Consider the following 16,703-nt stretch of genomic DNA (forward strand, 5'->3'; position numbering starts at 1 on the left):
TGTAGTTCTTGACTACAAAATCCTTAGTCCTAGAATCATAACTAGCAACTAGAAGCCAAGGACATGATGCCTTCTTGCACTTAACCTTCACACTTGTAGGTTCATTTACATACTTTTCTATAGAAACCTTTTGTTGAACAACATATTTAGTTACAACTTCTATGAAATCTCTCACACTTGCAAATGCAAGTCCAGTTTCCCAAACTATTTTCTTGCAAGTCTTGTCAAAGATTACTCTTCTTTTAGTCTTTCTTCTCTAGCTTTAACTTTCTGTTGAACCTCCCCTTCGCCTTCATCATCAACATTATCTGGATCTGTCTCAAAACTAGCAGCTTTATCTGAGTGGTAATAAGGCTTATCACCACCTATCTTACCTTCTAAACTCTTCTTCTTCCTAGATTCATATTCATCATACCCCACATCTGGCCCTCTCTTACCTAGTTTAACATGTTCTTGTTCAGGAGCACTTTCTTTCCTCTTCCTCATCTCTACAGTCCTTCTTTATGCCCTAATTGCCCTATATTCCTCATGTGTATCACTGCCATAATCAGCTTCTCCTTCTTCAAACAACTCTTCATGCTCTGAATCTGAGCTATTATCAGTACTGCTACTAGATTCAGATGAGTTTGATTCAGATGAGGAGTTTGAACTATCATCAGTAGTAACAGCTGTAGGCACACTGTTATTGGCACTATTTTCAGCAGTATTGGATGCCTTTTCAGAAGTTCCCAAACCCTCACAGCTCCCCAAATCTTGACCAGATTCCTTCTCAACAGTAACATTACTATCACCCCCACTTGGCTGACATATTCTAATAGAGGGGGGACCACTACAACATCATCAACCATGTTATCTACATATACCTCCAAAATATTCCCACTTTTTAACTCTGCACAAATACCCATAAGGTCCCTATCAACCTTAATTACTATCAAACCAGGACAATTAGGTGGTCTAACATAAATAACAACAGAAGAAATATTGTACCCAAACTCTTTCACATAACCTAAAAACTTAAAATACGAGAACATATCAACATCGACATTGTCACGATCCGGATTTTCCACCCTCGGGAGTCGTGATGGCGTCTACTAATATGAGCTAGGCAAGCCGAATGTTTGAACAAATTTTCTTTTTACCAATTTATATTCCTTAACAATTATAAAGCAATAACGTGTAAACCGCAGAAACTATAATAAGTGGAAGAAAGCAATAAATTGTCTGAACATGAATCCAATACAATTGTTTGAACCTCTACTACCCAGAACTGGTATCATAGTTCATAGACGATCTAAGAATGCTACATACAAAGTCTGAAAAATAAACGATACACTGTTTCTGAATTAAGGAAATGAAACAGGAATAAAGGGATAGAGGGAGACGTCAGGGCCTGCAGACGCCTGCAGGTCTACCTTGGATCTCCGCGTGGACTGAAGGCAGCCACCCAATCTACAAACCAAATGTTGCTGCTTTGGGATCTGTACACAGTGCAGAGTGTAGTATCAGCACAACCGACCCCATGTGCTGGTAAGTGCCTAGCCTAACCTCGGCGAAGTAGTGACGAGGCTATGACAAGACTACCAAATAAACCTGTGCAATTCAACTATATATAGCGGAAAAGAAGAACAATACTATACAGTCAAGTATGGAGGGGGGTAACATGCTGCGGGGGAACTATCAATTTAGAATAGAAAGACAACAAGTAATTGAAAGAAAACAACATATCTCGGATATCAACAACGAACCAGAAATCAATAAGTGCACGACATCACCCTTATTGAAAGAAAACAACATATCTCGGATATCAACAACGAACCAGAAATCAATAAGTGCACGACATCACCCTTCGTGCTTTTACTCTCGTCCTCACCAAAACAGTTAAGTAATGAAAATGTGCACGGTATCACCCTTCGTGCTTTTACTCTCATCCTTACCAAAGCAATTAAGTAATGAAAATGTGTACGACATTACCCTTCGTGCTTTTACTCTCGTCCTCACCATATAATCAATATAATCGGCACGGAATGGTACATCGTGCGGCATGATATCATACTTCGTGCTTTACACTCTTTCCTCACAAATCATACACGGCATCACCCTTCGTGCTTTAACACTCTCTCACCAAAACAATACACGGCATTGCCCTGCGTACTTTAACACTCCTCCTCACCCAAACAACAATCACAATTAATGGGGCAAGGGAATAAATGAAATTACAATAAGAATCCCGGCAAGGGAAGAATAGTTCAACAATCAAGTCCCGGCAAGGGAATAACATCAAAAGAAGCATCAACATCCCAGCTAGGGAGATAATATCAAAAGCAACAATATCCCGACAAGAGAGGCCACGTAATAATTCTCTTCTTTTTCTCACTTTTACTTCACAACTCACTTCACAACTTGAGCCAATGCTCTAAAAGGTTCAATTTTCACTTATACTTTCACATTTCATTGTACAACTTGAGCCAACGCTCCTTAATGTTCAGATGTCACAATTACTTCCACAAACTTTGCCCAACAATAGAAATCATCATCAAAACATGAATAATACAACGAAGCCATAATAATCACAATATAAGACTCACGTACATGCTTGACACCAATGTATAGATACTCGTCACTATGCCTATACGTCGTACTCGACAAATACCACATAGCAAATAGGACTGGACTCCTAATCCCTCAAGCTAAGGTTAGACCAAACACTTACCTCGATGCCACAAACACAATTCAAGTCTCTACTATCGCTTTACCTATTGATTCCACCAACAATTCGCTTGTATCTAGCCACAAGTTACTTAATTACATCAATAAATGCTAAATGAATAAATTCCAACGCATGAAAATAAGTTTTCCAAAGTTTTACCCAAAAAGTCAAAAATCGCCCCCGGGCCCACTTGGTCAAAACTCGAGGTTCGAACCAAAACCCGATCACCCATTCCCCCCAAACCCAAATATATAATTTATTTTGAAATCGGACCTCAAATCGAGGTCCAAATCCTAAATTTTTGAAAAACCTAGGTTCTACCCAAAACACCCAATTTCTCCCATAAAAATTATTGATTTTGAGTTGAAATCATGTGAAAAGATGTTAATGATTGAAGTAAACGAGTTGAAATTGACTTACAATCGATTTGGAGGAAGAGTTGTCTTTGAAAAATCGCCCAAGAGTGTTTTGGTTTTGAAAGAGTGTGAAAAATGAAAGATTTTCGGCTAAGTCATAAAATTGCAGGTTGCAGATGTTGCATTTGCGAACCCAAACTTCTGCTAAGTTCGCATTTGTGAAGAAGTTCTTGCATTTGCGAGTTGGGAATTGCGAACAACTTGTCACATTTGCGATGATTGGCTAATACTGGGGGGGATCGCATTTGCGATATAATCCTCGAAATTGCGAGGTAGGCTGGCCTGGGCTATATTTCACATTTGCGACATGGCCCTCGCATTTGCGAACTTGCATTTGCCTGCCAGGCTTCACAAATGCAAAGCCTGCAGGCCTACACTGAAACAGCTGAAAACCTGCAATTCTCCAAGTCCAAAATTCACCGTGTAGCCTATCCAAAACTCACCCGAACCCTCGTAGCTCCAAACTAAATATGCACACCAACCTAAAAATATCATACGGACTCGCTCATGCATTCAAATCACTAAAATAACATCAACAACTATGAATTTAGCATCAAAATCATGAAATTTCTTAAGAACTTCATTTTTCAATTTTTTTCAAAAATAATCCGATTCACGTCATTTCAAGTCCGTTTCTTACCAAATTTCACAAACAAAATCACATGTACGACCTGTGCCGGGCGCCGGAACCAAAATACGGGCCCGATACCATCAAATTTCAAACACATTTCATTTCCAAAACTCGTAAACAATTCCAGAAAATAATTTTCCTTAAAAATTTATTTCTCGGGCTTGGGGACCTCGGAATTCGATTCCGAGAATTCTCCCAAGTCGCATATTTTCCTACGGACCCTTCAGGATCGTCAAATTTCGGGTCCGGGTCCGTTTACCCAAAATATTGACCAAAGTCAACTTAAATCCATTTTAAAGTCAAAATTCATCATTTTTCACAAATTTTCACAAAATGGCTTTCCGGTTATGCGCCCGGATTGTGCACGCAAATTGAGGTAATGCCGAAGGAGGTTTTTAACGCCTCAGAATGGAGAATTTACTTTTAAAACAAGTGGTGACCTACCCACATCGACATCAACACAATCAGTAATCATCCCACCAACATAATCCTCCACTAAAAAGGAATGTAACTTATCCATGGAGATTTTTCCACCACGGAAAAACCTTACTATAACAAGTACAAAAGACATTGAAATACCTGAATATAGTAGAAAATAAACTAATTAAGGATTAATAGTTACTATTAGACCCCGACATAAGAAGTCACAATACATGCAACAAGAAAAAACTGAAATTTGGTTATTATTACACCTTAAAAATTGTATTTTTGTTACTCAATTTCACATTGAAGATGTTACAGTGAAGAAATTTGAATCAAGTTCAAAACCCTAGATACGGATGATATTAAACAAACTAAAACAGAGATAACATTTAGGGTTGGTGATAGAAAAGGCTAGGGTTGGTGATAGAAAAGGCTAGGGTTGATGTATTTACCTCCAAACTAAAACAAAGATAACGTTTGAACTTGATTCTTCGATGACCTTCAACTTCGAACGGGTCTTCCACTATCTCGTCAATGATACAATTGAGAACAAACAGAACCCTAAGGAACAACAAAATCAAAGGATATTGCAACAGGTCCCTTCGATTTTGGTGAAACAAATCGATTTTGTTAGGCAAATCGAATCTTTAAAGGTGGGGCATTAGGGTTCTTCAATTTGGGAATTTTTTACAAACGGGGTGAATGAGTGTCTTTGGAGGTTGTGTTATGTTTATTTACTGAACAATTTAATTACGTGACTTCATAATAAAAGCGCGTGTTTCCCACTCAAGTTATTATAGTTGGGCTAGGGCTTAGGAGGGAGTAAATAAATATAATTTTTTAAACAATAGTGGGGTATTATGACACCCATAAAATTTAGGTGTGTAAATAATTTTTCAGAATAAATTGAATGGGTCTTTATGCATTTTCTCAAAGGTTAAAGGAAAAAATAGTGCATATGTACGTACACAAGAAAAGGGTACATTGAGAACAGAATATACAACTTTTGTGCGAGAAACAACCATTTTAAACTACTTTGACCCATTTTTTTTTTTGGTAAATAGGATATTTTATTCATTACTAAGTAGTGCCAATACATAAATTGGAAGTTTCATCGGGATCATTATTCCTAAAACTGGAATAGTTATTTGCAATATAATGCGACATATTGCAGAAATGCAGGGTAAGACTGCGTACGTTTGACCCTTATGGTCTGGTCCTTCTCCGAACTCTATGCATAGCGGGAACTAAGTGCATCAAACTGCCTTTTAATCCGACATAGTAGTGCTTTTTTGAGCATATAGGTTTTCAAAGCTCAGCAAATTGTTACAAACATCTTCTAATACCTTTTTTCGCCAAAATATGTGCGACTGTATTTTCTTTCCTAAAGATATGTCGGACCTTCTTTCTGCATTAGAAGAGGTCTAGTTTAGGGCAACACTCTATTTTTCTATATAATTGATAGTTTTAGGCAATATATATGAATTTAGCTTGGATTGAATCCGCATCCGCCATCTTTGTAGGTCTTCTATAAGAGCGGACCTTTTTTCCAGTCCTATTCTTTTCTCTTACGTTCCTTTTGGAATATCTCATGTTGGGACATCTGCACCTCTTTCTATTTCGAGACGATCACGCTAGATTCTGTAGCTCTTGCTTTAATAACCTGCCGTCATATAAAATAGAGTTATAAGCAAGAGAAATATTATAAAGGAAAAAAAATGACTATAGGAGAACGTGCGATATGTAAAATTTGAACTCTTAAGGAAAATGTAGGTGACGAAGATACTTGTTCGCAACTGATATTTATATTTATATCAAATCAAATATAATGACTACATGTCACTTAACCATAATTAAGTAAAAAAGTTATATGTAAAATACATGTATATACAAACAACGAAGATCATAATGGAGCTGCCTAATGTTAGGTACAACACTTCATTGTAGGGAAGATCATATCATACATAAAGTTGACTCTAATGACTAGTTAGTTTAATGAAATGTCTTTCACTTTACCTAACATAAATATTTAGTAAAAAACTGATGTTGTGGATTTTTTCAGTATTTAATAGGAGGATCATATTACTTCTTGAATTTGTTAGAAAATATATATTAATAAGAATAAAATTGGTCTCACATAACTTTCCTAGAGTATAATATAGTCTATCATTTTCTATTTTTCAAATACAGTTTTAACAATATTTGATTAAGTGCATGATCTGTGCCTTTTTAAATATATAATTTATCACTTAACATAGTTAATCAATATGTATTATTTTCTTAATTAATTATTTGACATGATATATTAACATTATTTGGTGTATTTATTAAATCTGGATAAGTAGCATTTTTTTTTTCAAATCACACGACATTTGGAGGGTCAAACAAGTTTTTTTTTCAATTTCAATTCCTCTTATTTTCAATTGTACAATATTAAGAGCCTGTTTGGCCATGAAAATCTCACTTTTTTTCAAAATTAATGTTAAATTTTTAATTTTCACTTCAAGATGAATTTTAAATTTTGTTGAAAATTTGAAAAACTCCATAAAGCTATTTTCAAGATTTTCATTCAGATCACTCACACAAATTCAAAAACAACCCAAAATTATATTCATGTCTAAACACAACTCTAATTTTCAAATATCATTTTTAGTTGAAAATTTTCCCCATTTTCTTTGAAATTTTACAATTCTTATGTCCAAATGCCCACTAAGCTTTATTGTTTGTAAATATGTACTAGATGTTATTAAAAAACCAACCTTCAAATTTACACTGAAATTTTAGATGTGTTGACTGATGAATTGTCTAAACAGTTGACTTTTAACTTCTTTTTCTCTATAATCTCCATTTATCCTAACAAAAAGAGCGTACATCCTTTTTTCCTTATTTCAAATTCTCAAGTACAAAGATTGAATAACGACAAGAACCATAAAAAAAATCATCTTTGAAACGTGCAGTTGCCAAAAATAATAACTTTTGTACACTGAAAAAAGATTGAAACTTTGTAATTGTTTTTTACAAGAAACACATTTTCTTGAAATGGGGGTTTGAGTTTTGACTATTTGAATCATCTTCTTCAAATTTTTCTTTTACTTCACTTAAAATTCTGCAGAAAATAGACTCACTCTTGTAGCCATGTCTACCTGTAATTTTCTTGGTAGTTACCAGCTTTACACTTGTTGTAATGTTAAAAAACCACACATTGGTTCCTTTAAAAAGAGTTCTTTTTCTCAATCTTGGTCAAAAAGGCCAAATGAGTCATCTTATTTTCACAAGAATTCTCAATTTGGAAGAAGCAATTTTGTTATAGTGAAGGCTTCAGATTCAAGAACTACCAGAAAACAAGTAGAGGTAACCCTATTTTGTTGTGCATAAATTGAATTTGAGTTTAGTTTTTGTTGGAAATGGAGCTGTAATTGTATAAAAAAAATTGCTTTTTGTGGTTTTTTTGGAGCTGTAATTATGTAAAAAATTTTGAGCTTTGTGTGAATTTTGTTGTGGGGGTGCTTAGATAACATTTGAATTTTGTGCATATTTTGGATTTGAGTTTTTTTTTTTGTTGTTAGAATGGAGCTGTAATTGTATAAAGTATTTGGCTTTTGTAGTTTGAATTATACTTTCTTGTTTCTTTCTTCTTTGAGCTGTAATTATGTAAAAAGTTTTGAGCTTTGGATTCATGAATTAGCAGAAAACAAGTAGAGGTAACCCTATTGTTGTGCAAAGTTTGAATTTGCGTTTACTTTTTTGTTAGAAATTTGGAGTGGAGCTGTAATTGTATAAATTTTTTGGCTCTTGTAGTTTGAATTTGATTTTCTTGTTTTTTGGGGGGGGTTCTTTTTTAAGCTGTTATTATGTAAAAGTATTGAAGCTTTTTGTGAATTATGTAAAAAGTTTTGAGCTTTGTATGGATTAAATAAAAAAATTTGAGCTTTGTATGAATTATGTAAAAAGTTTTGAGCTTTGGATTCAAGAACTACCAGAAAACAAGTAGAAGTAAGTGGTACCCTTTTGGGCATGGTTTCGATTTTTCTTTATTTTTTGTTGGAATGGAGCTATAATTCTGTAGAAAGTTTTGAGCTTTGTGTGAATTTCGTTGTGGGGTGCTTAGGTAACATGTGATCTGAGTTTGACTTTATTCGTTGGAATGGAGCTTTAATTGTACAAAAAAATTTGGGGTTTTTGTGAATTTTGTTCAATAGCTAGGTTTGATTTTGATTTTCTTGCTTTTTTTAGGTGTAATTGCTTAGAAAGTTCCAAGCTTTGTGTGAATTTTGTTATGGAGGTGCTTCAATAACATATGATCCTGAGTTTGGCATTTTTTGTTGGAATGGAGCTGTAATTGTATAAAAAATTTGGGGCTTTTATGAATTTTGTCCTATAGCTAGGTTTGAATTTGTTTTTTCTTGCTTCTTTTAGGTGTAATTGTGTAAAAAGTTTTGAGCTTTGTGTGAATCTTGTTGTCGGGTGCTTAGATAACATATGATCCCAAGGTTGACTTTATTTCTTGGAATGGAGCTGTAATTGTATAAATTTTTTTGCGCTTTTTGTGAATTTTGTTCTATAGCTAGGTTTGAATTTGATTTTCTTGCCTTTTGTAGGTGTAACTTTGTAAAAGGTTTTGAGCTTTGTTTGAATCTTGTTATGGGATGCTTAGATAACATATATGATCCTAAGTTTGAGTTTATTTGTTGGAATGGAGCTGTAATTGTATGAATTTTTTGGCTTTTGTAGTTTATATTTGATTTTCTTGTGTTTTCTTTCTTTTTTGAGCTGTAATGGTGGAAAAAGTTTTGAGCTTTGTGTAAATTTTGTTGTGGGGGTGCTTAGATAACATATAATCCTGAAGAGAAGTTTAATAAGTTAGCCGATGAAGTAGATAGAGAGGCTGGGCTTTCAAGACTTACTCTTTTTTCACCTTGCAAGGTAATGTGTATCAAGTTAAATTCTTTGAGTATCAAATTTCCTTTGTGGATTTTATCCTTATTCTTTCTTTTCCCTTGACAAATTTGCCGTCTTTTTGTGTCGCAGATAAATGTTTTCTTGAGAATAACGGGCAAGAGGGATGACGGCTATCATGATTTGGCATCTCTCTTTCATGTAAGTTTTCTGCTTCAGATTTTTGTCTTGAGAGAACTCAGAATATTATAAAGCTTGAAAGAATTCAATTGGGATTATGCCATATTACTATATTTCAAGTTCCTGTTACTATGGTATTTACTAATGAAGTATTAGGTATATATATAGCTTATGAAATCCCTTTTGTTCCTTCAGGTAATCAGTCTAGGAGATAAAATAAAATTCTCGCTGTCACCATCGAAATCAAAGGATCGTTTATCTACTAATGTTGCTGGAGTTCCACTCGACGAGAGAAATTTGGTAAAGCAAGAAGCTAATATAGTTATCCTTGTGCTCATCAATTACAATTATGTGATTGGCAGAATCATGATTCCTTTTGCAGATTATAAAGGCCCTCAATCTTTATAGGAAAAAAACTGGAACAGACAATTACTTTTGGGTAAAATCCTTATGTTTCTAACAAATCCATCAGTTTGTGAATAGCTTTTGGTATATTGCAACTGATTCAACTTTATGACCTATTTCGATGGCCAGATTCATCTTGATAAGAAGGTGCCTACTGGGGCTGGTCTTGGTGGTGGGAGCAGTAATGCTGCAACAGCTCTGTGGGCAGCAAACCAATTTAGCGGCTCTCTTGCCACTGAAAAGGAGCTCCAAGAATGGTCTGGTGAGATCGGTTCTGATATTTCTTTCTTTTTCTCCCATGGAGCTGCCTACTGTACGGGTAGGGGTGAGGTATGCTTTTGCCATTGTACTTACTTCCAAATGTCATATACCTTTCAATTCTAGTCAGTTTTTGATTGGGTGGAAAGCTGTAACCACATCCCAAAAAGAATTTAAGCAAAAGAAAACTGTTTGGGCAGAGTGCTGTTGTTCAACTATGGCGATGATAGAGAAAGGGGTAAATGAGGTCATCTGACTTTAAGGTCGGCATGATATGAACTAGGACTAGTTGTTATGCTTTAAATCCTTTCTAGTGAATCTTAGATTTCAAGGTAGGATCAATATCATAGGCTTTGCCTTGTTATGAACTCTCGGTTCATTCTTATGGGTTTCAATTTATTTACATCTACCTAGAACAACAATGAAGGGAAGCCTTGGAGCAACGGTAAAGTTGTCTTCGTGTGACCTATAGGTCATGGGTTTGAGCCGTGGAAGCAGCCACTGATGCTTGCATTAGGGTAGGCTGACTACATCACACCCCCTTGGGATGCGGCCCTTCCCCGAACCCTGCTTGAACACGGGATGCTTCGTGCACCGGGTTGCCCTTGTATTAATATCAGCTTAGCACCTTGTTGCACTCCTTCCTTTCACATGAGAAGTGTAATTTCTACTGATTTCCAAATGGAACCGTAATTCAGGGAGTTGATATAATGCATGGAAACCTTAGGCAGATCCCTTATTTTGCAATTAGCAAGAGATCTTGGACCCTTTTGCCGACTCCATCCTTTCACCACGAAGTATAATTTCGAATTAGTAGGCGTGTTTATTATGTTATATTGAGAGGTACAAGCGTAGTTTATTCAGACAAGTAGGGTCAAATGACTTATGGTTTTCGGGAGAAAAAGAAAAGTAAAATGAAAGTGTGATGCAAAAAGGAGCTGATATCACATAATTACTGTTAATGAGTAGTGCAATAGTCACTTAATAGGTTGGATCTTTGACCATTAATGGCATGAGATTCCACATAGACCAATAAACTCAAATTGGACGGAAAATTGAAATCTTGCAAAATGATGGTGAGGAAAGAATTCTTGGATTTTTTTGGAACCGGCTTTCTGTCTTTAGCTATCTAGTCAGGACCTCCCAAAGTTATGTTTGGTTATATAATAATTAAAAAAAAGAGGTGCATGTGAGCTGCAGTAGTGATCTGCATGAGAAATGGTTTGGGAATTGCTAGAAAGTTATTAGTTGAACTTGTCTCTCATAATTCAAATTATTGAAATGTGCATTTGTTTGTTCAGATTGTTCAAGATATCCCATCGCCCATACCATTTGACATTCCAATGGTTCTAATAAAGCCTCAACAAGAATGCTCTACTGCTGAAGTTTACAAGGTGATACAAAATGAAGTTAGCGAACAAGTTTAGGATGAAATTATATGATTTTGGTTATCAAAATCTAAGAGAAGATTTGGTTTTGCAGCGTTTTCAATTGGATCAGACTAGTAAGGTTGATCCCTTGAGCTTGCTGGAGAAGATCAAAACTAGTGGAATATCTCAAGATGTGTGTGTCAATGATCTAGGTATGGAATGAAGTTAGACACCTTAACATTTGTTCAGACTTCACCTTATCGAAATATGCATGTATATACATATACATACAGACATGCTTATCTTTTTGAAAAAAAAGCAATTATTTTTAATCTAAGGTCATTGAGTCTGTATGTATGACGTGGGAATTATTATTGGTCGAATGTAGTATTTAAATATGCATCCAGTCGGAAACTAGCAGAGTGGATCTTGCACTTTGTAAATTCTTTTGGGGTCAGAATTATACTCATTTGACATTGACATTTCATGCAGAACCTCCTGCTTTTGAAGTTCTTCCATCTCTTAAAAGGTTAAAACAGCGAGTGATCGCTGCCGGCCGAGGACAGTATGATGCAGTCTTCATGTCTGGAAGGTATTCTTTTGCCTTAATCTGGTTCATGTTTGTACTATCTCTTTTCTATATTTGTGTTAGTTCTCATCCTTTTAGCTTGCGCATAAGGGTTTTCAAGCAGATGGGTGTGTCAATATGAATTAGGCATGTTAGACAATAGGAGAAACCGAAATTAAGAGTGTTATGCCACTGTTTGGAGTTAGATCTCACATTAGAAGAGGCAAAATATGTAAAACCTTTTTCAATTAATGTATTATGCGAAGTGATCTTCTTTTAACTTGATTACAAATGCCTTATGTATAAATTTAATTTTGTAAATTGCACACACCCCTCGTGGACCGATTTAATCCTTTTGTTACCAACCACTTTGGAGGAAGGTATGAAATGCCTAAGGGAAAATTGGACAATGGCATTATATGAGGTAGCTTTCTCACATGTTCCTGCAAGACTCGTGGCTGATGAGAATACTTTTGGGCTTTTTTCATTTTTGGCCGTCGGCCGATTACGGGTGCTAGCCCAAATATAAGGGAGAAATTAAAAAATAGCCAGATCTATAAGTGGTCATTCAAAAATAGTCACAGTTTCAAAAGTAATCGAAATTTAGCCACTTTTCATGTAAAATAAATCTGAACGAAAACACTATTCAAAATCCGGAAAAATACTCCAGTATAATATATCGGTCCAGCATAATATACTGGAGATTGGAGCACCAGTGCGTGTTGGAGTTCCAGCATAATATGCTGGAAGTTCATACACAAGTGCACCGATCTCCAGTATATTATGCTGGAACTTTCTGTGTTGCAGCAAAATAGTGGCTATTTTTCAATAACTTTGCAAATGCTGGCTATTTTTGAATGACCAATCCGAAAACTGGCTAGTCCGTACTATTTTTACAATAATTCGGTCTTAAGTTCAAATTCTACCTGAAACATAAAATACTGACTTTTTTTCCATCTATCGAAATGCACTAAGCTCTCATTTGCTGTCTCTGGGAGGATAGATACTTAAATGACATCTTATTCGTACACTTTGGTCTTGATTTGAGTCTGTTACTGATTCCAAAACCTGAGACTGTTACTAATTCCAAAACTGAAATGCAGTGGAAGCACAATAGTAGGGGTTGGCTCTCCGGATCCTCCACAATTTGTTTACGACGATGAAGAATACAGGGATGTCTTCTTGTCAGGTAAACGTCGAACAGTCACTTCTACGTGATAATTCAATCTGCATCTAGTTAGTCTGCATTATGTTATTCTAACTCTCCATAAATCTTACCGTTCTTGCTATGATCGACCACAATATTTGATTGTGAAGAAGCAACTAAAGATTCTTGCTTTTGGATTGTTAGAATATTTACTCTAGACATTTAGAAATGATGTGTTTTATCAGAACTTTATAGCCCGCGATAGTAATCCATTGTTTGCTGCATAACTGAACATCTGCTCTCTTTTGAGATATACGTCGTTATGAATTGCAGAAGCTAGTTTCATCACTCGGGCAGCCAATCAGTGGTATGAGGAACCAGTTTCAGCTAGCAATTATGGTGATCAAGCCGCGTTCTCCGGATCTTTTGATAATTCTTAGGCTCAGGGCCAATAAATTGAAGCAATTAGGATTAGTATGTAGTTGTATATGTTGGGAAAAATAAGGCACAAAAACAATATGCACGACAAGGTAGCAGCGGAATAATACCCAAGTCTAATTTCCGAAATCTATTTGAACCAAGAGAAAGACATACACTACAATGAATTCAAGCACAAATGGACTAATTAATCTATCATTGTAAGGAGAAAAGTTGCTGCCACGTGACCAGGAGGTCACGGGTTCGAGCCGTGGAAACAGCCTCTTGCAGGAATGCAGGGTAAGACTGCGTACGATAGACCCTTGTGGTCCGGCCCTTCCCCGTACTCCGCGTATAGCGGGAGCTTAGTGCATCGTGCTGCCATTTTTTTGTTTTAAGGAAAAAAGATTTCAGATTCATTGTTGCATGATTGCAATCAATTGAGTGATGTTTTCATCTTCACACACTACATGAGATATTCTCAAGTTAGAGAAAGGAAGATTAGTCCTTTCCAGTGTGAAACCAGGGAATGAAGGTGAGTGTATTATTACAATGAGCTCAATGTTTAATCTTTAGGTTTCCATCAACCCATTACTTTTTTGAAAATATAGGTTCAATTTTTTAATTTTTTTTTTAGTGATTTTTGACATATATATCTATACTTAAAGCCGAAAATATTGGATCAGTTGAACCCATTCACTATATGCTACATCCTCCACGGCTGCTAATTTAATATAGACAGTTACTTTAATTATATAAAAGATGACAGCTGAAGAATAGCGATTTCAATGTGTCAAGCCTTGGGGACTTCGAAAGAATAACCAAACCAAAAAAAAAAAAAAAATACTTAATTAAAACGCAAGAGGATTTACCGCTTGTTTGGAGTGTAGTTACATGTCGTTTCGTAATATTGTCTTGTATTGTACTATATTGTATTTCATTGTTTGCTAAATATAATATTTGGATAGATTGTATCGGTTGCCGTCGTTTCATGATGTCACACACCAATAATATGAAGAATAAACTTACAGTATTACTAAGAAAAAATAGGATACGAAGTAAAATTATTATATAAAAGAGTAAGGGAAAGGATAAACTATGATTATTTAATAATAAGAAAGGACAATATGGGAGAAAAAAGCAAAGTAACAACGCCATTACACCAAATTCGTTGTTCCATAAAATGGCACTTTTCATCGTTACGTAACAATGAATTTAACAATACGTAATAAAATTTAAGTAGCAATCAATACCAATATTGTATTTAAAATAACAATACGATACAATACAATAGGTAAACTTTTCATCGTTACGTAACAATGAATTTAACGATACGATATAATAAAATTTAAGTAACAATTACTACAAACATTATATTTAAAGTAACAATACGATACAATACAATCGGTGACAACCATCCAAACAAGATGTATAGACATTGTCCTTTAAATGACAAAAAGTTAACTTTCCTTTTTTCTTTTTTTTTTTTAATTCGGAAACTATTTATGCAATTACATTCAGCTTCACATGTTTGACAATGTAATGTATCGAGCTGGAATAATTACTAAAAATCATCATGGACTTAAGATCACTTAAATCCTATCATATAAATTAATTATTGTATAATTAAAAAACAAATCCAATTGAAGAACCAATTATGGAACTTAATTTCTTTCATATTCTCCATAATAATAATAATAATAATAATCTCCATGCTTTCAGTCAATGAACCAAATGAGCCAACATCGTCATGGCCTGCGATTGACCTGAAATTATTCCTGTAGTTAAAGGGTTTTGTCCCAAAACTATACAATAACCATCATCATAATTCTCCATTCCTTGTGCCATAAGTTGCCATACTAAACTTCCTGCCATTGTTCCTCCTTCTTTTGCCAAATTGTAGACATTTCTATAAACATTACTCATGAATGTGTCTCTTGAACTAAGATTGTATCCTTGACCTCTACTAGACTTTCCAAATTCAGCTAGCACTAGAGGTTTCTTTAGTATGGTTCTTGCATCTTGCCAATGGCTTGTAATCCACCTTTCCATCCATGCCAATTGTGCCTCATCGCTCTATCCCGATACCCTGTAAATGTAAAAATATTTTATTCACCAACAGCGTAATAAGTTTTTACACAAGTAGGTCACTTATAAGGTAATTATATAGGTAAATTTCTATAACTAGCTTTGATAACCTAATTATCTGAAAATTTCCATCTCTTTATCTTCTATTTATTTTCTACAACTCACAAATATTCTGTTCTTGTGGGAAATTCGAGTTAATTGTTGAAACTCAAATTTTAGAGGTTCTGTAAAATTCTGGAGGAATTCTCTATTATCCTTGCAGCAACAAAGTGGGAAGCTTAAATTCCTTACTGAAAAAAGGAATCATCGTCACTATTGATCTGAGCCCTTGCATTTCGCGCCCACTGAACATATTGAGCTTTCCCTCCAAAGTCATTCCAGTTATTTACAAAGCTCAAGATTAAGCGAACACCATATTTTTAGCTTTTGATATCACAAAATCCAAACCCTAAATCCAGAAAATACACAATAATAATTAATAACCCTAAACTAGAAACAATTACAAAAAGTATCTAATTAACTAATGACACATTTCATATTGCTTTCATAATTAAACCACATTTAATAATGGAATTTAGGTTATATACATAACACGATGCAACCGACTTTTACATTATCATAACCTAACTAGTTAATAATAAATTATTACTCGATATATCGTCCAGGTTACCATATCAGACAATATATATAAAACTACATGTTGTATGTTAACTTAACTTGGTAATGTAAAATTTATTTATGTGGTCGTTGCACAAAGGCAAAATACATAAGTAGCCACCCGAACTATACACCAAATCCCTGTTACACACTTTCTGAGGATTAATATCACTTTACACAAGCAACCTTTCAAAATTGTATCTAGTACACACCACTTTTACTACGTGGCACGCGCGTGCTTAACAAAAAGATTGAGCGCGTAAAATTTGAAAAATATTTTGTCTAATTCCGTATTTAGTGCCACGTGTCAAAGTAATAACATTTTTCTTATTTTTCCTTTTTATCAAATGAAAATATGCCATCTTCCCAAAACTACCAGGTCCTCCTCCCCAACCCCCCCTCCCCAAACCCACCCCTTTCCTCACTTGTCTTCCCCAAATTTTCCTTTGTGTCGTCTCTTCCCCTTGTAGCTTAAAAAAATCCATCAAAACTCATGATAAAGAATTCAAAGAATAGCAGAAATTAAACCTCCCATTTCGT

The 16,703-nt window shown here is 35.0% G+C and overlaps 2 protein-coding genes across 2 annotated transcripts; one reads left to right on the forward strand and one right to left on the reverse strand.

Moving 5' to 3' along the window:
* Positions 1-7,091: 7,091 nt before the first annotated feature.
* On the forward strand, positions 7,092-13,836 carry LOC107788194 (4-diphosphocytidyl-2-C-methyl-D-erythritol kinase, chloroplastic/chromoplastic). The gene is made up of 11 exons (XM_016609869.2): positions 7,092-7,528; positions 9,005-9,100; positions 9,206-9,274; positions 9,449-9,553; positions 9,636-9,692; positions 9,788-9,988; positions 11,218-11,310; positions 11,399-11,498; positions 11,779-11,878; positions 12,958-13,043; positions 13,335-13,836. The coding sequence occupies exons 1-11, from the start codon at positions 7,313-7,315 to the stop codon at positions 13,439-13,441; spliced, it is 1,230 nt and encodes a 409-aa protein (XP_016465355.1). The 5' UTR covers positions 7,092-7,312; the 3' UTR covers positions 13,442-13,836.
* A 1,304-nt stretch (positions 13,837-15,140) lies between these two features.
* LOC142176310 (mannan endo-1,4-beta-mannosidase 5-like) lies at positions 15,141-15,470 on the reverse strand. Its single transcript, XM_075243438.1, has one exon. The coding sequence runs from the start codon at positions 15,468-15,470 to the stop codon at positions 15,141-15,143; it is 330 nt and encodes a 109-aa protein (XP_075099539.1).
* Between the last annotated feature and the right edge of the window lie 1,233 nt (positions 15,471-16,703).

Source organism: Nicotiana tabacum, chromosome 22 (assembly GCF_000715075.1).
Source record: "Nicotiana tabacum cultivar K326 chromosome 22, ASM71507v2, whole genome shotgun sequence".
Lineage (NCBI taxonomy): Eukaryota > Viridiplantae > Streptophyta > Magnoliopsida > Solanales > Solanaceae > Nicotiana > Nicotiana tabacum.